We start from the raw sequence: 24509 nt of genomic DNA, 5'->3' as shown, positions 1-24509 counted from the left end.
TATACAGTAGAGCCCTTACTGCTCTGCATTAACATGCTAACTCCACATTGCTGAAAGAAACAGCAAGTTATGCATGAAATCCAATTGGCCTTAATGAGAGCAAGGATAGACTCTCTGCTATAGTTAAACTAAATGCATGCTTTGAAGCGGGAGCTAAAGTAACCTACAGTGCTACAATGCTCCCGTCGCATACAACAAGTGCCCAGTAAAGCATAAAGTGAACACTAATGACTGGAATTACAAACTCAAGAAGCCCATTACATCAGGAGAATAAATGTATGTTTTCCTGTGCAATACAAATGGAACTGACCTGATTTGTGTTGTGCAATAATTCATACTGAAAAATGGAGTTATCTATAACCAGATGGGCTAATACCATAAAAGTGCTTGAAGCCAATCTAAGCAATGGACCTCCCTTTGTGAGTGAGTGAGTGTTTTTCCCGGTGCGCCTCAAATGCATTCGCCATCAATGTCAGATTCACACAAATGATTCTGTCCTGGTCTGTCAACCTCGGGCTGAAAAACAGCGAGACTAGCCACAAATTAAAACTACCTGAGGTCACTCTCATGTCTCTCTCATTTGTTAATGGTCTGCTTTAGAGAGTGGCCTCGTGAGGGCGTTTTATGGCACCAATAAACCAGCTTCCAGCAGCTCCACGCCGTAGTGGGCCGTTCCATCTCCAGCAGGCCACCATCCCTCCATTTATACTGCTTCCATTTCCATTTACTCATCAAGACGCTTTTACCCAAAGTGACTTACAGTGCAGTGCTGTCACACATTTGCATCAATAAGTGAGCTAGTTGGGCATAAAATCTAATGTTGGTTGCTTTACCAGTGGAGTTACAGAAGCAGGAACACTCCCACTTCCCCTCCATCCATCCAAATGGTTCTTACCCAGGCTCTGCATGTTGGAGTAAAGCCTGGTGTCCAACAGGAGCTGTACCACTGGAGCTACAGGTACACTCCCCCTCTCCTTCCTCTGTCTCTCCCTCCCTCCCTCCATCCTCATCCCTCTTTCTCCTCCTCCCCCCATCCCCACCCCCTCCACGTCCTGAAGCACATCTTCAATCTGAGTCTACGCTTTGGACAAGTTCCAACACTGTGGAAGACATCATGTCTCACCCCCGTTCCCAAGAAACCACACCCCAGTGAGCTTAATGACTACAGACCTGTCGCTCTAACATCACATGTGATGAAAACCAATGGAAGCGGCTGGTCTTAGGTATCTCAGACCCCAGATGCGCCATGCACTAGACCGTTACAGTTTGCATTCCAGGAGAAAGTGGGCGTGGATGATGCCATCACTTATCTTCTACACAGGACACATTCTCACCTAGACAAGGGGAAAAGTGCTGTGAGAATCATGTTTTTTGATTTCTCAAGTGCTTTTAACACCATCCAACCCCCTCAGACTGGGAGACAAGCTCTTGCAGATGGTTGTGGGCGGCTCACCTGGTAACCTGGATCACAGATTACCTGGCCGGCGACCACAGTTAGATCGAACTGAAGAACTGTCTCTCTGAGACTGTGATCAGCAGCACCCAGGGGCGCCACAGGGAACTGTGCTCTCTCCAGTCCCTGTTCACCTTGTACACATCTGACTTCTGCTACAACACTGGGTCATGCCACATGCAGAAGTTTTCTGATGATACTGCAATTGTGGGGTGTATCAGGAACGGGCAGAAGGAGGAGTATAGGAGCCTGTTGGAGGACTTTGTGCAATGGTGCAAACTCAATCACCTTCAACTCAACACTTCAAAGACCAAGGAGATGGTGGTGGATTTCCGCAGATCTAAGCCCACTCTGCTACCAGTCTCCATTGATGGGGTCAATGTCGAGGTGGTAAGCACCTACAAGTACCTGGACAATGAACTGGACTGGTCAGCCAACACTGACGCACTCTACAAGAAAGGGCAGAGCAGGCTGTACGTCCTGAGGAGGCTGCGGTCCTTCAATGTGTGCAGCAAGCTCCTCAGGATGTTCTACCAGTCTGTTGTTGCCAGCGCCCTCTTCTATGCAGTGGTATGTTGGGGAGGAAGCACAAAGAAGAAGGATGCGGGGCGACTTGACAGGCTGGTAAGGAAAGCTGGCTCTGTAGTGGAAGCTGAACTGGAGTGCATCACTTTAGTATCTAACAAAAGGACCCTGAACAAACTAATCAACATCTTGGACAATGAGTGTCATCCACTCCACAGCACTATTGTTAAGCAGAAGAGCCTGATCAGCTGGAGACTTCACTCACTGCCTTGCACAACAGACAGCCTGAGGAAGTCATTCATCCCCAGGGCCATTGAACTGTTTAATGCATCACTTAAGGGAAGAGGAGAAATAGACTTCTATAGTAGGAGTAGTATAGAGGAGAAATAGTCTGTCTGCTTCTTTACCACCTCCAATGTCTTGAACTGTCTGTCCACTAGCCACTTTACATTTGTCTTCTGCCTCACTGTTTGTGGGCTGTATTAGCACATATGCACAACCCATCCCTCCATACCTTTCTTAATATAGTTATTTATATATAGATATATAGACTTTATTCTTGCACTGTTGCACTGTTTGACTTACTCATTTGCACCATCACCATGACACTCATTCACACAGAGCACCTTACCTTACCTTATGCACTGAGAACCACAGGCTCAGTCCCTGCTTCAGTCATTGCAAGCGCAACTGATTGATTATTCACCCACTATGTGGATACTGTTTTTTAGAATTGATTTAGATTAAGTTCTATTTAGTATAATTTGTATTTTGTATATTTAGTATATTTTTTATCTTCTACAGTCCATATTGCTTAGTTGTGTTTTTAAAAAAAATATATATTATATACTTTTAATTACTTTTTCTGCTGTCATTGAATGTGTGTGTGTGTTGTCTGTATGCTACTGTGACCTTGAATTTCCCATCGGGATCAATAAAGTATATCTATCTATCTATCTATCTATCTATCTATCTATCTATCTATCTATCTTACCCAACATCTGCAAGTTGCATGCAGCGTCTGCAGAATTCCACCTGATTCCTGCAAGAGCTCTACCAGTTGCTCTACAGGAACCCTCCCTGCACTTTCCCTCTCTCCCTCCATCCCTCTCTCTCCCTCTCTCCCTCCCTCCCTCCATCCTCCGGGTCCTTACCCAGCTTCTGCATGCAGGAGTGCAGGCGGGTCTCCAGCAGGAGCACGCGCTGGCGCAGCTCCTCGTAGTCGTAGGCGCCCATCTCCTCCTGGATGGCCATGAGCACCAGCGACAGGTTGCGCACCTCGTCCCTCAGCCGCAGGATCATGCCCGCGTCCGCCTTGTACTGATCCAGCACGGGCAGCAGGGGGAGCAGCTGAGTCATCTTGTCCTTCAGCTCCTGCAGGTGGAGAGAGAGAGAGAAGGAGGGAGAGAGAGGGAGGGAGGGAGAGAGGGAGGGAGAGAGGAGGAATAGAATAAGTTTGAGTGAGAGGAAGATGAACAGAGAGAGAGAAGGAGAGGATGGGGAGACAGAAAAAGGGAGAAGGATGTAGAGAGAGAGAGAGAGGGAAGGAGAGAGAGAGAGCAAGTAAGTCAGACAGAGAGTGAGAGAAAGAAAAGGTGGCTACAGAGACAGGATTATCTCTCATCCGTTGTGAATTCTTCTCACGACAGTTATGAGAGATGAAAAGGCCTGACGTCTCTCTGTCTCCTCTGCCCCTCTCCCTCTCACGCACGTACACACACACACACACACACACACACACACACACACACACGTCGTACACACAGGTGTCCAGTGAAGCCATCGCTTTCCTGCACCGACTGAGCCCCTCACCATTTCAAACACTCCTCATCCCAAAAGAAAAAAGAAGAAAAGAAAGACAGAAAAAGAAGAAATGTAAAAAAAGGCGTCTTGATTTCTCCGTCATAAAGTCTTTCATCTCTGTCCTCTCGTCTCTCTCTCTCTCTCTCTCTCACTCGCTCTACGGCAGCTGGCACGGGCGGAGCCGTCTGTGCCCGTCCGAGAAAGCGCTCGCGTGACTGAGCTCCACCGGGCACGTCTGACACCCGTCAGCGTCAGCACGGAGCGTGAGCGCGGCGAGAGTGAGAGTGAGAGACGGATCCCCTCTGCTCGGCGGGAGCCTTCCATTAAGCGCCAGCCAGCCAGGCAGTCTGAAGTCGAGCTCATCTGCGGCAGAGGTGTATCAATAAGGAGCGAGCCGGCCGGCCTGCCGGCGGCAGCAGGTGTGTCTATAAAGTCTGTGTCTGGGTGGGGCCCCATGTTTCGCTCCCGCGTTAAGGTTTTATTGTAAATCTGGTGATGGAGCAGCTCTCGGGCCCGTGGCGCCACACCATAAATCTCTCATCCCGTCCCCGATTTTCGCGCTGCGCAAATTTAGTCTCGTTAATCTCGCCGCTCTGCCACCGGCGACTTTGAGGCCTGCGCATTCATCAGCAGCAGAGTCCTGCTGAAAAAAAGCCTCCTGCTTCAGGCCTGCTAGAGAGAGCGAGATATATATATATATATATATATATATATATATAAAGAGAGAGAGAGAGAGAGAGAGAGTCGCTCTGCACTTCAAAACCATCACAGAGACGCAGCGACTGGGTAGAAAGAGCACAAAGCTTTTCAAAGTGTTTCTTTGTAGATGAATGAGGAATGATGATTATTCTCACTCCATTGAAAATTAAGTCGCTTAATTCACATAAATCCTGTTGTTTGAATAATAGTCACACATCCTATTTTCAAGATCCTTGCTCCATTCTCAGTCAAATCGCACAATTCAAACACATCCTGCTGTTTGAGAAATACTCACACATCCCAGGCTCATTTAGTCCCTGTGGACTTTAATTCAATAGGATATATCCCTGGACATGTCCTTGAATAAATCTATGCAAAAGAATATACAGTGCGACAGCATTCTACTTACACCGAGCAGAGTGGTACTCAGATGAAAGACTTCGGATGCGTTTACCACCAGCTTTGATGTTAAGCAGAGCATAAATGTTAATGTTGGTGGCTGTTAGCTGTCAAGCAGAAAAAAATCTCAAACACACACACACATATACATAAACACAGTCACACACACACACACACAGAGTTGCACACACACTCTCCCTGGGAGTCACAAAGAGACAGAAAGCGCAAAAACGCAACTCATGCTCCAGGTCTTGGGGCTAAATAATTCAGGTGCTTCAGAATGATCTCACAGGCCCTTCCCAACATGACTCGATGAAGTCCAAATGTTGCGTCCTGCCAGTGTTTACACCTATGTGTGTTTATGTAAGGGGCGGCCAAGCGGAAGAACACACTTGTGAAACTGGGTGTAAGGAAGGAAGTGGCGTACTTTGCGTAGTCCCTCAGCCGCACAAGTCTCACAAAACGTGTGTGTGTTTGTGGGTGGGTGTGGGTGTGTGTGTGTGAGAGAGAGTCCTGCTCAGTTTTCACTGGGATGGACATGGTCAGACAACAGCTCCACTGCTGCAACAGAGAGAGAGAGAGAGAGAGAGAGAGAGAGAGAAAAGCTTGCCAACAGAAGGGTTACAGTAGGTGTCGCCCAAACTACCTGAAAGCTCTTGGGGTTGAGGGTGCGGGGGTTGTCTGATGCGATCTTCAGTTTGCCGTCCACCGTCTTCATGAGGTTCTCCGTGTCCCGGACGTACTGCAGATCTCGGTATGTCCTCAGGTCCAGAACCTCCATGGACTGGGTAATATTCTGGACCTGCAAGGGTAGACAGCATTTTAAAACCCTCCAGAGATCGAATTCCCCGAGCGTTTCTTAGAGAGTAATACTTTCAGCCTGAGGGGTTTTGATGCAACATGACAACACGGGATGTACCGTGCTTAAAACCTGCAGCAGAGAGTGTTGTGGTTTGAATTAAAGTGCTGGATTTAGTGAAAGTTAAAGCCAGTGAATCCTGTTCTGCCATGGAAATCTTACATTAATGAGAGAGAAACTCTCCAAAGTTTCCCTACCCCTGCCTATCTTTTACGTTGGGTAACAACAACCCCCAATCTGGGAAAGATACTGTGTTCAGGCTCTCAAGCCTTTTGGCTTGGGGAGGTGAAGGCTGTTGAGCCCCATCCAGGGAGGGGGTTACTTGTTGGAAACCTGCCCCAGCGTGAGCCCTTAAACTGGACAGGGCTGAGTCCTGTCCGCCTAGTAGCCTCTGGTCACTCATCTCCATCGCATCGCAACACAGCCTCGTCTGCTCACACCCACACACCGGCTGTTAGTCACTCTCAATACAACCACACACACACACACACACACACACACACACACACACACACACACAACGCTCTCAATACAACCACACACACACACACATGCCCACACACACACACACTCACTACGCTCACTCATCACTATGTGCTCGGAACAGATGCGTGCCGTCACGTTGCTCATTCCCATTCTGTCGCACTCCTAACTGGTCACTTTAACGAGCAGAGCAGATCCGCCTTAAATACGGTCAGAACAGTTTGTCGGCTAAAATCCTCCTCAGTAAATTCTCGCCTGCCCACTTCCTCAGTGGCCATTTGAACAACTTCTGGGTGGGACACACCGAGTATGCCTTAATGCCCTATAGTTAAGGACAAACAGAAAGCACCATGGAGGCAAAATCCAGCAGTTAAACTTCTAAAAAGAGAGTGTAGGAAGACTGAAAGAAAATGGGCGAAATACAAACTTCAGATCCACTATGAAATCCATAAAGAGATGCTCCGCACATATAACTCTGAAATATGCAAAGCAAGACAGTCTTTCTTTTCTAACATTATCAATAGAAGTTCAAATAACACTCGTATTCTATTTTCAACTGTTGATAAGTTAACAAATCCCCCCTCACAATTAGCACCTGAACTTCTCTCAACTAATAAATGCAATGAGTTTTCGTTTTTTTTTTAAGGTAAAATTGACAAAATCAGACTCAACATATCTGCTCAATTACAAATTCAACAACCTGAACTTCCAGCAACAAACAGAGGGAAACTAAACTTGATGTCAGAGTTCAGCTTGATAGACTACTGAAACACTTGAAAAAAACGGTACAGAATCTCAGCCCTTCCACATGTGTCTTAGACACTCTGCCTACCAATTTCTTCAAAACTGTTTTTCACCTCATAGCGCGGATGTCCTTCAAATTGTAAATGTATCATTGCTGTCTGGCACTTTTCCTAAGTCACTGAAAACAGCTGTTGTAAAGCCACTTCTCAAGAAGAATAACCTGGATGCCTCCATGCTAAACAATTACAGGCCCATATCCAATCTACCTTTTATTGGCAAAATTATTGAAAAAGTAGTCTTTAATCAATTAACCACCTTCCTAACATCAAATGGGTATTTTGATTACTTTCAGTCTGGTTTTTTGAACCAAAATCACAGCACTGAAACAGCTCTCATTAAAGTTTCCAATGACATAATGCCTCAACACAGATTCAGGTAAAACATCAGTCCTAGTGCTACTGGACCTTAGTGCAGCATTTGACACTGTTGATCACAATATTTTACTACACAGACTAGAACACTGGGTTGGATTTACAGGCATAGTTATCAGCTGGCTAAAATCGTATCTACAAGAAAGGAGCTTCTTTGTTGCCATCGGAAACTGTACCTCAACACCAACGCCCTTGACCTGTGGTGTTCCCCAGGGAGCCATCTTGGGGCCACTATTATTCAACCTCTATATGCTCCCCACTTGGACAAATCATTCAAAATAATTTGATTTCATATCATAGCTATGCAGATGACACACAAATTTACTTAGCTCTATCACCAAACAACTATGGTCCTCTTGAATCTATGTGTCAGTGTATAGAACAAATCAACACCTGGATGTCCCAAAATTTTCTTCAGCTGAACAAAGAAAAACTGAAGTAATTATATTTGGTAAAAATGAGGAAAGACTTAGGGTTGCCACTCTCCTTAACACAAAAGGGTTGAAGGCAAAGGATACTGTTAAAACCTTGGTGTATTAATTGACAGTGATCTAAATTTCAACAGCCACATGAAAGCGATAACTAAATCAGCTTTTTACCACCTCAAAAAATATTGTCAAACTCAGAGGGCTGATGTCAAAACATGACTTAGAAAAAAACTCATTCATGCATTTATCTCCAGCAGGGTTGATTACTGCAATGGACTGTTCACAGGCCTTCCTAAAAAGACTATTAAACAGCTTCAGGTGATACAAAATGCAGCAGCTAGGACTCTAACAAAAACTAAAAGAACTGACCACATTACTCCAATTCTTAAGTCCTTGCACTGGCTTCCAGTAAGTCACAGAATTTACTTTAAAGCACTATTGCTTGTTTATAAATCAGTAAATGGAGCAGGACCTAAATACTTGTCAGACATGCTTCAGCAGTACACACCTTCTGCCCCTCTCAGGTCCCAGGTGAAAAAACCTGCTAGTAAAACCTACAGTTAGAACTAAACATGGTGAAGCAGCTTTTTTAGCTGCTATGCGGCTCAACTGTGGAACCAACTTTCGGATGACATTAAAAGGCCCCAACTGTAGCCAGTTTTAAATCTAGACTTAAGACCAAACTGTTCTCAGACGGCTTTCTGCTAACTGTGCCGAAAGTTACAAATTCTGAATCTGCCTCGATAATTATTCTACTTTTGTCTTTTATTACTTTTTTACTACTTTTGCCTTTGTTTTTGCTTACTAATTATTCTTTATTTTTAAATGATTTTACCTTGTGTTTTATGTTTTCTTTTTTATTATGATCTTTACCTTTTAACTATTCTTTGACTATATTGCCCTTCTATGCTTTTATTTGTTATTATCGTTTGGTTTTGTTTATGTAAAGCACATTGAATGACCTCTGTGTAAGAAATGTGCTATATAAATAAACTTGACTTGACTAGACTTGACTATAGGCAAAAGTGAGCAGTGAGGTTGTTAGCATGGTGGCCATGCATGCCATGTCTCGTGTCTGCCATGTTGTGTCGTGTCAGGCGGTAAGCCAGGGAGGATCATGTCTGCCGGTGAAGCTCAGCTCAGGCAGAACCGGCTGGAAGTGGTGTTATTTCAGAGCAAGAGGGTGAGTGTGTGTGGGGGGGAGAGGAAAGAGAGAGAAGAGAAGAGAGAGAGGGAGAGAGAGAGAGAGTGGAAGAGATGGAGAGAAAGGAAGAGAGGGAGAGAGGGATAGAGAGGGAGGGAGTGAGTGAGAGAATGACCCCAGGTGTCCTCATTAGTCTGTGGTTTATTAGGAAAGAGCAGTGGTGCCTCACACAGCTGGTGATGAGCATGAACACACACACACACACACACACACACACACACACACACACACACACACACCCGCACCTACTCTCTCTCTCTCTCTTATGCATAGAAACGCGCACAAAGAAACGCTGTGAAAGAACACAGAAAGTGTCAGAGACTACGTAAGTGTGTGTGTGCACAACCGGATCTATGACAGGGTGAGATGGCTGTGTTGGCAAATGTGAGGTTGACGTGTGTGTGTGTGTGTGTGTGTGTGTGTGTGTGTGTGTGTGGACTGAAATAACTATTTTAAGGGCCTTGTGTAAGTCTGTAAAGTGGATGGATATGGTGTTAATGCGTCTGTATCTGAGGTGGATGTATTAGTGTGTGTGCATCTGAGTATGCTGTGTATGTGGAGGGGTATCTGTGAGATTGTGAAGTGGATGCGTTCATGCATGTGTATTATGTGCATGTGTGTGTGTGTGTGTCTGTGTGTCTGTGTGTCCTTATGGCTTTTAGGGCTGAAATAAGAGAAGGCATCTGGGTATAGCTAGGTGTGCGTGTGAATGTGATCTGTGCATTCAGGTGTCTGATCGATCTGCTCAGAGCCCAGCACTCATTCAGCATCTCAATTTCCCTCAGAGCACAGCACCACCTCCCCCTCTCCTCCTGCCTATATATCTATATATATATATATCTCTATCTGTCTTTCATACCCTTTCTCTCATACCCTTTCTCTCTCTATCTATCTCTCTCTATCTGTCTTTCACACATTTTCTCTCTCTCTCTCATCTTTATGAATCATTTCTCTTTCCATCTTTTTCCATTTCACTCCCTATCCCTCCTCCCTCTGTTCTTCTCCTCTCCTCGCTATCCCTCCTCCCTCTCTTCTTCTCCTTTCTGTGCTCTACCTCTCTATACTTCTTTGTCTTTTCATCTGTAATCTATACTCGCTGTAAACTCTTCCCTTCATTCATTTCTTCCTCAATCCTTATCTTTCTTATCTTCCTCCTCAGTCTCTCTCTCTCTCTCTGTCTCTTTGCTGTCTAGACTCCCCCTCTCTGCTGGTCGCCTCGTGTAACCTTGTCTATCCTCTCCCCATTCTCCTTATCCCCACTGTTTAAACAGCCCAGAAATCAGTCACTTTTAGAGGTGAGTTCATCCTATTGTCTGTGTGTGTGTGTGTGTGTGTGTGTGTGTGTGTGTGTTGATGTGTGTCGATGAGTCTGTGTTTTATAGGCTTGTGAATGTCTTATGACAAAATAAGAATCGAGGACAAAAGAGAATTGTAGGGGAAAGGGGAGGGAAGAAGAATGAAGAGAAGAAAAAATGAGGAGAGTGGAGAGGAGAGGAGAGGAGGAGAGGAGAAGAGAGGAGGAGGAGAGGAGAGGAGAGGAGGAGAGGAGAAGAGAGGAGGAGGAGAGGAGAGGAGAGGAGAGGAGGAGAGGAGAGGAGAAGAGAGAGGAGAAGAGAGAGGACGAGTGGAGAGGAGAGGAGATGAGATGAGGGGAGAGGAGGAGTGGAGAGGAGAGGAGAAGAGAAGAGGAGAGAGGAGGAGAGGAGAGGAGAGGAGAGGAGGAGAGGAGGAGAGGAGAGGAGAGGAGAGGAGAAGAGGAGAGGAGAAGAGAGAGGACGAGTGGAGAGGAGAAGAGAGGAGGAGGGGAGGAGAGGAGAGGAGAAGAGAGGAGAAGAGAGGAGAAGAGAGGAGAAGAGAGGAGAGGAGAAGAGAAGAGAGGAGAGGAGAGGAGAGGAGGAGAAGAGAGGAGAAGAGGGGAGAGGAGAAGAGAGAGGAGGAGAGGAGAGGAAAGAAGAGGAGGAGAGGAAAGGAAAGGAGAGAGGGTAGTTAAAGGAGTGAAGAGGAGAGATATCAGGCAAGAGGAGTGGAAAAGTAAGCCAAGAGAATGAAAATAGGAGAGGAGGAGAGGAGAAGAGGAGAGAGGAAAGATGGTCCTCTGGGAGCATCTCTGTGCACACCAGCGCTCCTGGTTTAAAGGCAGATTGATTGAACTGCAGGTCAGCAGAGTCAACATCCACCATCCTTCTTCTGCCTTTAGATTTGCTTCTCTCTCTACCCTGTCTTTAGCCTTTTCCTACATTATGGTGTGTGTATGTGTGTGTGTGTGTGTGTGTGTGTGTGTGTGTGTGTAAGGCTTAAAGAGTAACTGGAGATGGCTTGTGCATATTATATGCCTCCGGGGCTCTCCAAAAGCCTTTGCTACAGCTGTAGCATTGCTGTGCCTTTTTCCGGAGGTCCTTATGCATTTTCTATCAGAATATATGTCAGTGTGTTGCTAAGTTAGCAGTCTTAGAATAGATTTATGTGGTTAGGAAAAGCATTTTGTAGAAGGAGTGCATGTGTGTGTGTGTGTGTGTGTGTGTGTGTGTGTGTTTGTATTTGAGTGCCTTTGCTTTTTTTGCAGCACTAGATTACGGCTACATGTGAGCATATGTGAGTTCAGATGTCTGTGTCAGCATTGTTCACATTTGGTAAATATATCACTGTGTTCTGTCACTGTATGTGTCTCTATGTGTGTGTGTGTGAGCATGTGTCTTTCTGTCTCTCTTTCTCTGTGTGTGTGTGTGTGTGTGTGTGTACAGCAGTAGTTTGTGTGTTTGTGGACAGAGCTGTAGTTGGTACGGTGTGCTCCATTTACCAATTTGAAGAATATTTTTAACTTTTCTCCCCAGTTTTTTTTCTTTTCGCCAGCCTCTCTGTTTCACAGTTCTTAGCTTAATGGGTGCAATTGGAAAAACACTAGCAGGGTAAGGCTCAACGAATCCAATTTCATGGCTGTATTTGGGGCATGGCATTCTCCTAAAAAGATGTCTGATGCGTACACTTTTACCAACTTTGTCTGAAGTAAAATGGAGAACAAAAACACGCAAACACACACACACACACACACACACACACACACACACACAGAGAGAGAGAGAGAGAGAGAGAAAGACACAGACACACACACACACACTTTGGCTTGCTGGCTTGGTCTATTGGTGACTGATGGAGGTGCCATGAGGGTAGGAAATAATGCGTATGGTGCTCCATTCATTATACCCATCACCACGCCTATGCACGACACATGGGGACATGGATGAATGGAGAGATAGAGAGACATAGAAATGGACTGAGACAGAGGGTGTCACACAGAACGAGCAAGGGCGTCGCGAGACAGCGAGGGTGTGAGACAGAGAGAGAGCGAGAAGAGACAGGGAGGTTGTAGGAGAGGAGAGAGAGAGAGAGAGAGAGAGATAGAGAAGAGACAGAGAGGGTGTAGGAGAGGAGAGAGAGAGAGAGAGAGAGAGAGAAGCGACAGAGAGGTTGTAGGAGAGGAGAGAGTTGTGTGTTGTGTGGTGCTGTGTAGGGTTGTGTGGTGCTGTGTAGGGTTGTGCGGTGCTGTGTGGTGTTGTGTGGTGTTGTGCGGTGTTGTGCGGTGCTGTGTGGTGCTGTGTGGTGCTGTGTGGGGCTGTGTGAGGCTGTGTGGGGCTGTGTGAGGCTGGGTGGGGTGAGGCTGGACTGCCTGTACCGCCTGGCTCTTACCTTCTCCATGAGCTGGCGGAGCTGCCTGCTGCGGGGGTCTCGGCTGCACATGTTCTGGGCCGGCGCCACCACCGTACACAGGCACTTCCCGTCCGGGTCCTGGTCCGAGCTGTAGATCTGCCAGCCCTCCTCCGGACTGGGGTACAGGGCCTATAAGACACACCCAGAGAGAGAGAGAGAGAGAGAGAGAGAGAGAGAGAGAGCAGTGGGGGGAGAGGGGTGAAAAGAGGAACGGTGGAGGAGGATAGAAACTCAAATGTGTGGAGACAATGAGGTTAGTGGCCTGGGGCTTAAAACAAGACCTGTAGGAGAGGGAGAGAGAGAGAGAGATAGAGAAGGAGAGAGACAGAGACAGAGACAGAGAGAGAGAGAGAGAAGGAGAGAGACAGAGACAGAGATAGAGAGAGAGAGGTTCAACACCCATTTACTGGATTATTCCTCAAACAATGGAGCAGAGAGAGAGAGAGAGAGAGAGAGAGAGACAGAGAGAGAGAGAGAGGTTCAACACCCATTTACTGGATTATTTCTCAAACAATGGAGAGAGAGTGAGAGGAGAGAGAGAGAGAAGTAGAGAGACAGAGAGAGAGAGAGAAGCAAAAAGAAAGGACAAGAGGAACTCGTAACTCGTAAACAAATCAGCGAGGAGAGGGTGCACAGGGTGGGGAGAGAGGAGATGGAGGTCTGGGATCTGGAGCAGACTCTGCGCAGGGATATGAGGCGCTGGAGGGGAAAGCAGTGATTAGAAGGAGAACAAGTGGGGATGATGTGAGAGAGATGCAGGAGGGAGACATTAGAGAATAAGGGAAAAGACAGGCAGGCTGATGCATGATGGTGATAGAAAACTGTGAACAGGAGGAACAGGAGAGCTGGAGAATAAAGGAGTTCTTCTGCAATCGAGTCAGTCAAGAGAGTATGAAAGGGATGTGGAAAAGAACGGATGGCAAGGAGGAAGAGACAGATGATAAAAAGAGAGTTGTGTTGAAAGTGAAGAAAACGGAGAGAGAGAAGCAGAAGGAAGGGGAATGGGAATATGGCTCCCAATGGAAAGGCAGAGTGTGTAATCTCTGTGGACGTTTGGAGGAAATGGAGCTGTTTGGAATCTCTGTGGACGTTTGGAGGAAATGGAGCTGTTTGGAATCGATAAAGCAGCTCTACACCAAAGGGTTGTGATGGGCGGCTCGTATCCTCATTAATCCAATTACGCACAGTGCTCATAGATACACCACACACACACACACACGTATGCCTTTGCATATGTAGATACACACACACACACACACACCACACACACACACACACACGTATGCCTTTGCATATGTAGATACACACACACACACACACCCACACCCACACACACACATGCACAGACACACAAACACACACACTTGCACAAGCTGAATTTCTACATATACATGATTAAGTGCATTGCCGACAAGCCCAAATAAAACTGCAATAGAGATGAACCACTGGTTCAATGACACCCAAGATATATTGTGAGCGTGGTGGAGAAAAGGGGGAAATAAAATATGTCCCTCCTGCCTTCTCTCACCACCCACCCCACTGCTCCCCCAACACACGCACACACACACACACACACACACAGCCACCCCCCCAATACACACACACACACACACACACACACACACACACACACACACCCCCACCCCCCAATACACACACACACACACACACACACACACACACACACCCCCCCACACACACACACACACAGCCAACCCCCCCTTCTCTGAGCCCTCCTTCCCTGCTACAAGGATCAGATTAAAATGTCTTGGGGGGCAGGACGACTATGTGATTGGAGTGTAAAGCAGCCACCTCCCCTGTGTGCTGGTGTGCTCACTGTCACATCGTGTCACTCTTGCTCTCCTTCCCACCAGTACACCTTCTCTCTCTCTCTCCATCCCTTCCCCTCCTCCTTCCTCTCTCTCTCTCTCCATCCCTTCCCCTCCTCCTTTCTCTCTCTCTCTCTTTCTCTCTCTCTCTCTCTCTCTTACACACACACACTTTCTTTCTGCCTCTCCACGTTACCTTGCCTCCCTCCTCGAGCTCAAGTGAATTACACTGAATTATAATCCATTTTCAGCCGCAAACTTCCTCCCCACAGAGCTGGATCAAGACAAATAGGCATTAGCAGAAATCCATACTGGAGGTGCTCAGCACGTATGACTTTACATTAGATTAGTGAGGGAGGAGGCTTATAGATTTCCATACATGTCTGAGCACAAGCATGGGGGGGTTGGCGTGTGAATGAGAGCATAGGGATAAGTTGCTTATTTAGTGTACCTGAAACAATCTACAGCAGTCCAATTGCTTATAAAGGGTGTGGGTGTGATGGACCTCGCCTGATAATTGGTTGCCGAGTTACGAGTTGAACCACTGTCTGTGTCCTTGTGGATGAAAGCCTCTACTAAGAACCAGTCAACATTAAATTTCACTTCAACTTTAAAGGGGGAGCCTTTCACAAACTGGAGCAGGAGAGCAATAATGAGAGGTGCTTTTGTCATTGGGTGGGTTTCAGTCGCACAGACAGGATCTGTTCCAACATCTGTGGAAGACATCATGTCTCACCCCCGTTCCCAAGAAACCACACCCCAGTGAGCTTAATGACTACAGACCTGTCGCTCTAACATCACATGTGATGAAAACCAATGGAGCGGCTGGTCTTAGGTATGCTCAGACCCCAGGTACGCCATGCACTAGACCCGTTACAGTTTGCATACCAGGAGAAAGTGGGCGGACTTATGCCATCACTTATCTTTTACACAGGACACATTCTCACCTGGACAAGGGAAAAGTGCTGTGAGAATCATGTTCTTTGATTTCTCAAGTGCTTTTAACACCATCCAACCCCTCAGACTGGGAGACAAGCTCTTGCAGATGGTTGTGGGCGCTCACCTGGTAACCTGGATTACAGATTACCTGACCCGGCGACCACAGTTAAGCCAGACTGAAGAACTGCCTCTCTGACACTGTGATCAGCAGCACCGGAGCGCCACAGGGAACTGTGCTCTCTCAGTCCTGTTCACCCTGTACACATCTGACTTCCGCTACAACACCGAAGTCATGCCACATGCAGAAGTTTTCTGATGATACTGCAATTGTGGGGTGTATCAGGGGACGAGCAAGAGGAGGAGTACAGGAGCCTGGTGGAGGACTTTGTGCATTGGTGCAAACTCAATCACCTTCAACTTAACACTTCAAAGACCAAGGAGATGGTGGTGGATTTCCGCAGGTCTAAGCCCGCTTTGCTACCAGTCTCCATTGATGGGGTCAATGTGGAGGTGGTAAGCACCTACAAGTATCTGGGTCTCCACCTGGACAATAAACTGGACTGGTCAGCCAACACTGATGCACTCTACAAGAAAGGACAGAGCAGGCTGTACTTCCTGAGGAGGCTGGGTCCTTCAATGTGTGCAGCAAGCTCCTCAGGATGTTCTATCAGTCTGTTGTGGCCAGCCCTCTTCTATGCAGTGGTATGCTGGGGAGGAAGCACAAAGAAGAAGGATGCTGGGCACTTGACAGGCTGGTAAGGAAGGCTGGCTCTGTAGTGGGAGCTGAACTGGAGTGCATTACTTCAATATCTGACAAAAGGACCCTAAACAAACTGATCAACATCTTGGACAATGAATGTCATCCGCTCTACAGCACTATCAAAAAGCAAAAGAGCTTGATCAGCTGGAGACTTTGCTCACTGCCATGCACAACTGAAAGGATGAGGAAGTCATTTGTTCCTAGGGCCATTGAACTGTTCAATGCCTCACTAAAGGGAAGAGGAGAGATAGACTTCTCTGCTTAGTCTGTCTGCCTCTCCACCTCTCCATGTCCATGTTTTTTGAGTACTGACTGCCCACTACTGCTTACTACTGTTTTACTACTGTTTTACTATTGTACACAGCCTAATGTTTTCACTACTGTTTTACTGCTACACTGTTACCTCAACCTGTTCTTGCACTGAAATAGTTTTTTATTTTACCTTGTCTACATTACACTTTACTCTCCTATTTGTCTATATTATTTATGCTGGTCTCTAGACCTTACTGTTGCACTGTTGGACTAATGTTGGACTACTTTTGCAACTTCACCATGACACCCACTCTCTTGAGCACCTTGCCAGGCACACACAACTAAGGGACTATGGTTGGACTACTGTTTGCACCTTCACCATGACACTCACTCCCTTTAGCACCTCACCAGTCCTGGCCCTGTCACTACAAGCGTATTATGCTTGATCACCCTCAAGCACATTGGACTTTCTTAATTTAACTTATATAGTGTATTTAGTATTTAGTTTTGTTAGTGTCTTATCTTATCTTCTACTGTCTTTATTGTACAGTGGAGTTTAGTTATATGTTTATACTATACTAATGTTTACCATTTCTGTTGTGTGTTATGTGTTATGTTGTGTGTTATGTCTGTATGCTACTGAGACCCTTGAATTTCCCCTTGAGGATCAATAAAGTATCTATCTATCTATCTATCTATCTATCTATCTATCTATCTATCTATCTGTACAAAACGGAAAGCAGCTGTCTGCTGTCTCGCTGTCTTCAGCTCTCTACCGAGTCACTTGCCGTAGCAGGCATCAAGGTACCAGCTACGAACTTTGTTTCGGACAGCAGATAGCAACACAGAACGCCGTTGTCAGGACACCAGAAAGAAGAATAACGTAACGTTCGATTGCTCACATTAAAATAGAATTTTGGACGTTGAAGGCAGCATGATGGATACATCTATATGCTGCCTTCAAAATGTGGCAAAACGAAGGTATCCTATAAGGCAGCATGTTTGATTCGGACATGCCACGATGCCTCACTCCCCTGATAGATATCTTAAAAGGCAGAATTTTTCCCCATTTCCCATTTTGTCTGCTCTTCTCTCACTACTTTTTCTCTTCTTCTTTTCTCCTCCTTCATCCTTTTCTCCCCTTTCTGCATCCCCTTCTCCTCCACTCTGCTTTGTGCCCCTCCATATATCATTCTCTCCTCTCCTCTCCTCTTCTCCTCCTTACCTCTGCTGGGTGTAGCAGGCATCTGGTGGTGAGTCTCATCCATTCCATTTCTCTCCATTTGTTCTCTTCTCCTTCTCCTCTAACCATTTATATCTGCTCTCCTCATTCTCTCCTGTCCTTCTGCCATATATCCCTCTCTTTCCTCAGCCCTCCATTTCATTCCTCTTCTTCCTTCTTCTCTTCTCCTCTTTTCAATCCTCTCCTCTCCCCTGTCCACTGCTCATCTCCCTGCCTTGTCTCCTCCTCATCTCTCTGCCTCTGCTGTCTGCAGCGCTGGGCCTGGGAGCCGTCAGGTGGTGAGTCTGACTTCAGTCACAGCCCGCTCACTGCTTCTGTACTAGACACACTTCACTCAGTCCCGGGTCTTTTTGGTCTGCCAGAAGCCCTTTAATCTTGACGCTCTGACTTGAGACTCCAAACTCACACTGATGTCATAAGATCAGCTACATGAGACAGAGAGCGGGGAAAAGAGAAGCCACTCTGTAAGTCCTCTGATGAAACAGAGGCTTGGATTCTATAGGCGCTGTAAGTCTTGTCATCGCTCAGACAGACTGAAGAGGGGTGTGTGTGTGTGTGTGTGTGTGTGTGTGTGTGTGTGTGTGTGTGTGTGTGTGTGTCTGTGTGGAGAGTATCTGTCTGCTCAGTTCAGGCTATGCCTCAGGGCTTGTTTTACTCCACCCCCACCACTAGCCACCTCGCTGGTCTATATTCAGAGACACACAGCCAGTCTGTCTGAAAACAGCCCATTTGGTCGTCTCCACTTCATGGCCAGCTCAGGTCTAAAGCCCAAACACTGTAACCTCTGGGGCTATATGATTTCATTTCTCCAGTCTGCTTGAGCCCTCTCTCTCCATCCTCTCCCTTATCTGAGCCCCTGTCCCCATGCCAAAAGCATTCAGGATCTGGCTGACCTTGGCCCTGAACCTGCTGCAGCAACGCTGCTGCTACCGATGCTGCTGGGACTCTTTTTCTCAGCGTTGCTCTGCATCCTGTTGAACCTGCCGAGCACTGCGCTGCGCTGTGCCACGCTGCATGCCGAGACCTCTGCTAATTAGCACGCTGCTCCGAGTCGACCAGTAACAAATGACTTGGCTCAGGTGCTGCTGTGTCAAGTGCCCGATGCAGTCGGGTCCGGCGCCAGCGGGACACGTGTTTCTCGGGGCCGGTGACTGACAGTCGCGGTGCGGCGTGCCAAAAATAAAGAACCCTGCAATGCCACTGAATCTTACTGCTCTCCGTGTTGGCCACAGAGCCGCAGGCTTCCCTTGTTTAAACGAGCAGAGCTGCATGAACCCACCGCCTTAAAGGTGAAGGCCACAATTCTAATCCAACACAGTTTTTTGTTTTGTCAAATTGAATTCAAATTTGTCCATTTAATTGCTCCTCCCGGTCCTCTAGATCAGTGGTTCTTGAACTGGGGGTCGGGACTCCCAGGGGGTACCCAAAAATCTTGGAGGAGTCGCAAAATGATTTGCAGTCTGGATTAAAGACATTTTTCTAAAGGTTTTTAGTCAAAGGCTGCCATTGACATACTGCCTTTGGTGAAGACCTACAGTAGCCTGCCTACCTATGAGAGAAGCCATTTTCTGCCTCTACCTCCAATGCCCATCTCGCACCATTTAGAGAGAAGGGGGTCGTGAGACAAAAAGTTTTGGGGGGGTCACCAGACAAAAAGTTTAAGAACCACTGGTCTAGATGTTGCTAGCCATTCAGTGTGTGCACTCAGAAGAAGCTCCGGTGTGCAGTCCCGCTTCTGTAAAAGTGACAGAAGCCCAGAGGGTCTGACTGAGCCCTAAACAACTCCATACAATCAACACTCACCAGCGCACAGAGGGGAGTGAGTGTCATTTGAATGGCTGTGGTGGCTATTGCAAAATATGAGCAGCCTTTTTGGAGGCTGTGCAGACTGATAGCCGCACAGCACGCAAGCCTGAGTATGGCACATATAATGACATGCAGGCATGAACACACACACACACACACACACACACATAGGCATGAACACCACACATATACACCCAAATGCACGCTGCGCTGGCTTCATTAATTTTTCATAAATGTTGAGTTTTTAATTTAAGTTCTTATTAAATTCACCCTGGCCTCATTACTAGCCACCTATTCATTCTGCTGTAACCCCCCCCCACACACACACACACGCGCCCTGCGTCTGCAACTAATGGTGGAGGAGAAAGTGGGAGGAAGGAGGAGGGGGCACAGAGGCACAACACAGAGTCTCTCCCACAGCCCACAGTCTCTCCCTCTCTTTCACATTCTCTCTCTCTATCTCCCCCTCTATGTATCCTTGCCCCTCTCCCTTCCTACCTCTCCCTCATTCTCTCTATCATCCCAGATAAAGTGGGAGCTCATCACTTTAATTTCTGGATGTGTAGGTGTTTGATCCACATGCCAAGCGGCGCCGACGCAATGCTGGGTTTATTTGCGCCTCTGTGACCGGGGGATGGAAATTAGTACTTGAAGGGGGTGAGGGGGGCATAAAAAAATGATAAAAAAAAAAAAACAGAAAAAATCGGGGCCGTTTAATTCATAATGCTTGCGCTATCATCTCTCCCCGAGCCCTGCTGACTGCCAGGGCGGTGTTCATTAGCATGGAGCTGACAGCAAAGCCAGCGAAGATCAAATAGCTCCGGAGCGGCGTGTAAACAACGCCCAGTGTCCTTTAAGTGCTGCGTGGGCACGACGAGGTGAACTGAGCTAAGGATGAAACTTAGAGGCATCTGCCTGGGCAAAGAGAGAGAGGGGAGAGGGGAGGAGGAGAAGCAGAGGTCTTGTTGGGTCAGCACTTTGACCATAGGTTACTGTCTGGACAAGAGACATCCTAAAGGTAGCAGAAAAGATGTGAGAGAGAGGGAGAGAGGGAGAGAGGGAGAGAGAGAGAGAGAGAGAGAGAGAGAGAGAGAGAGAAGAGAGAGGTTGTAAGAGATCAAGGAGTTGAGGCCTTGTTGGGTCAGCAGTTTGCTAGTGCTCTAGTAGTCTAACACTGCAGAGGTAGAAAAAAAGGCATACTGTAAAGGTATCTGTGGGAGAGAGAGATAAAGGGAGAGGAGAAGAGCTGAGAGAGATATACATGAGAGACAAAAGAGAGGAGTTGAAAGCAGGTCGCTGGGAAGAGGGTTGCCAGGGCCATAGGTAAAAGCAGGTCGCTGGGGGGCGGGGTTGCCAGGGCCATGGGTGAATGCTTGGTGATAACCCTTGAGTATTTTGTGGGATCCATTGGCTGCAGCCTTATTGGCCATGCTGGAGTTATGAGGCGAGGTTTACTACGAGAGCTACCATGTTAAGGCCAGACTGCCAGGAAGCTTAAGTGATGGCACCAGTGGCTGAAACACAGGAGGAAGTAGTGGTATGGGGATGGAGGGATATGTGTGTGTATGTGTGTGTGTGTGTCAGAGGAGGCTTCTATAAGACTACAGGTGAAGCAGTGCTTCACCAAGAAAAAGTTAAAAAAAAAAGTAAAAAAAAAATCTTACAATACTGTATATACGTGTGCATGTGTTTATGTATGTGTGTATGCATGCTTATGCATGTTTGTGTGTGCGTCCATGTGTGCTTGTGTATGTGTGTGTATGCGTATGTGTGTATGCATTTGTGTGTGTGTGTGTGTGTGTGTGTGTGCGTGTGTGTGCATTGGTGCATGGGTGCATGGGCGCGCGTGTTTGTGTTTGCGTGTGTCTGTGTGTGTGTACATAGGGGGAGGGGATAGAAATCGATGACTCTCGATGGCATCCTGGAGGTCCAGAGCGGGGGAGCCTGGACTGAGCCACCGGAGGAATCCCTCATCCTGCCCTTCCCATCGCAGGCCACCCAAGCCCTCTCAAATACCCCCTCATTCTCAGGCTGTCATCGAGAGAGTGACAGAGTGCAGAGGAGAGATGGAGAGATGGAGAGAAGGAGAGAGAGGGAGAGATGGAGAGAGCGAGAGATGGAGGGAGGCTGGGTGGAGTAGGGTTGATTACACACTGATAAGAGAATGCAGAAGGAGCACAAAGGACAGACAAGAGGTGAAAGCAATATTGGGGTGTATATGTGTGTGTGTGTGTCTTTGTGTGTGTGTGCATGTGTGTTTGAGTGTGTGTGTGTGCGTGTGTGTGCGTGTGTGTGTGTGTGTGTGTGTGTGTGTGTGTGTATGCCTGTGCTTTTGAGTGAGAGAGAAAAATGAGACAGTGAGAGAAACCTTTGCTTCTCTCTGAGCTGTCTATGCAGACGTTGACGTAATGTGCAGACGGTGTGTGTATAGTGTGTGTGTGTAGGTGTGTGAGTATGTCTGCCTGTCTGCCTCTGAGAGAAGAACTGTGATTGACAGCGGCTGAAAGCCAAAGACAGATGGCGCAGAGAGATGGCCGAGATTCGATTCCATCAACAGACAGCCGACACTGCTGCCGCCATCTCTGCCTGACTCACGTGATGTCTCTCACTCTCGTAGCAGCAACCCCCACACACACACTTCCCCACCACCACCACCCCAGCCCCCCGTCGAGCAAACCACATCCCACCACCTCCTCCACCTCCTCCACCCATGACCTTTATCAACGACCCCACCCTGCCTCGCTCCCTGCATGGCTCTGAGCTGCCTCCCTCTGTGCCCTCCACTGCTCCCACCATGGTTCATCCGCCACCCCTGGCCTTCCTCCCCCCGCCCACCCTGCGGTATGTCGCCACCCCTGGCCTTCCTCCCCTCGCCCACCCCGCGGTACTTCGCCGTGCTCCAGCAACAAAGCCGGCAGCTTATGGAGATTACCCAGCTGGGCAGCCGGCAGCAAGTCGATGGAGTGTGCTGGATGGTATTGAGAGCTTGCCACTAGGGTGACCTCCCGTTTTGAGCCTCCTCAGCCACAGAAGTCCCCTACACTCCCTCCCTCTCTCTCTCTCTCTCCCTCCCTCTCTCTTCACCCCTGTCTTCCTCTCTCCTCATCCTCCCCTCTCTCTCTCTATCTGTCTACCTCTCTCTGTCTGACAATCTCCAATCGACTGGCAGTTGGCCATCACGGAGAGCTGCGATTAACCACACGCGGCTGGTGGGATTAACCAATTAGTGTGTCGTGCTGGGCAAGCCGTCCACGGGCCAGGAGGCTTTTGGCTCCTCGGCGGGGCGTTTCATTAGGGGGCTGACCCCAGGAGTGGAGAGCCGTAAAGCCTGGGCTAAACGCCGCCATAAATCTGGCCGGGGCTTCGTTTACGAGCATGACGGGAAGTCTATTACAACTTTCATAAGCAGCGAGCCGGAGGCTAGCGCAGCCTCCGCGCTCGGCCCAGGGGAGCCAAGGGGTGGACGCACGGAGCGGTGGACGCGCGGAGGGGTGGACAGGGAGGAGAGGAGAGAGGCAGGAGAGAGATATGTGGAGGGGAAACAAAGGGGTTAGAGATCCAGAAAGAGATCCAGAAAGAGATAGAGAGAGATAGAGAGATTAAGAGACAGAGAGAAAAAGATAGAGATAGAGAAGGAGAGAGGGAGATAGAGAGAGAGAGTGAATGTGTACACACAACTTGTCATGTCACATATTACTGTTTCCCTTAATGTTGTCAATGTTCTAATTACTGTTACTGTAAAAATTGTTATGCTGTTTTGCTTGTGCTTTGGCAACACTGTACCTACAGTCATGCTAATAAAACAACCTTGAATTGAAAATTGAATTGAAATGAGAGAGGGATAGAGAGAGAAAGGAAGAAGTGATCTTCATACATCATGTGAACAGGAGGTTGCCACAACCCTAATCAGTACAGCAGAGCCTGGAGAAGACATGCTGGGAGCTTCAACCTTTAGAATGAACAGAGAGAGGAAGAGCAAGAAGAGGAGAAGGGGAAACAAGGGATGTAAAGAGGAGGAGGAGAGGAAAAGAGGAGATAGAGGAAATGAAGAGGAGAGGAGAGGACTCAAACGGAGACAAGGAAATGAGGGGCTAAATGGATGGAGAGAGGGAGAGAGGGAAAGGGGAGAGGAAGAGTGATGGTGTTGCTCAGAATCAGAGTGGAGTCATCCTTCAGCACGGCAGAGAGCCCACCGCCATTGGCTTGATACAGTGCTGGCTGGATAGCTGCCTGCTCTCTCTCCCTCTCTCCTTTTCTCTCCCTTCTCTTTCTCTCTCATTTCTCTCTCTCTCTCTCTTTCTCCCCCTCTCTCCTGGCACCCTGTTGTCCATCATAGCTCCGGCCTCGTCAGACGCTGATTGCACTGCGGTGGCCCGGAGCGAAACACTAACATCTGTCTCTGCTCTCCTCCGTCCACTCACCCAGCTCGTGCTCCGCGCCGTGTGTGTGTGTGTGTGTGTGTGTGTGTCTGTGTGTGTGTGTGTGTGTGTGTGGTGTGTGTGGCCTGAGGATCAGCTCCACACAGCTTGCGTGGCCCTGTCATGATTACCCTTTCCTCTCTCTCGCTCAAATGCAATCTCACACACAGATACAAACCAACACACACACACACACACACACACACTGATACAAACAAACACACACACACTGATGCAAACACACATACACACTCACACACATACACACTGATATGTATATATACACACACACACACACACACACACACACACACTCACACAAACAGACACACACACATACAGTCACACACACATACACACACACACACACACACTACCCCAACAGATACATGCTGGTACAGATGGCACCTCTCTGTCACAAATATATACACACAAATACATATACTAACACACACATACAATCAGAGAGAAACGTACAGCACTTTGAAAGCCCAAAAGCCAAATGCTGGCACAAAAGATATGTCTCCCT

General features: G+C 47.7%; 1 protein-coding gene across 1 annotated transcript in view; it reads right to left on the bottom strand.

Annotated features, from left to right (window-relative positions):
- The window catches only part of olfm2a (olfactomedin 2a), a gene marked incomplete in the record, with an annotated part of 34684 nt that overhangs the window by 4613 nt on the left and 5562 nt on the right, over positions 1 to 24509 (bottom strand). The window contains 3 exon segments of the mRNA XM_048246596.1: positions 3133 to 3352; positions 5526 to 5681; positions 12713 to 12862. Coding sequence (XP_048102553.1) covers positions 3133 to 3352; positions 5526 to 5681; positions 12713 to 12862 — 526 coding nt within the window.

This window comes from Alosa alosa, chromosome 6 (genome assembly GCF_017589495.1).
Source record: "Alosa alosa isolate M-15738 ecotype Scorff River chromosome 6, AALO_Geno_1.1, whole genome shotgun sequence".
Classification (NCBI taxonomy): Eukaryota; Metazoa; Chordata; class Actinopteri; order Clupeiformes; family Clupeidae; genus Alosa; species Alosa alosa.
This window is presented reverse-complemented; position numbering and strand designations above follow the sequence as displayed.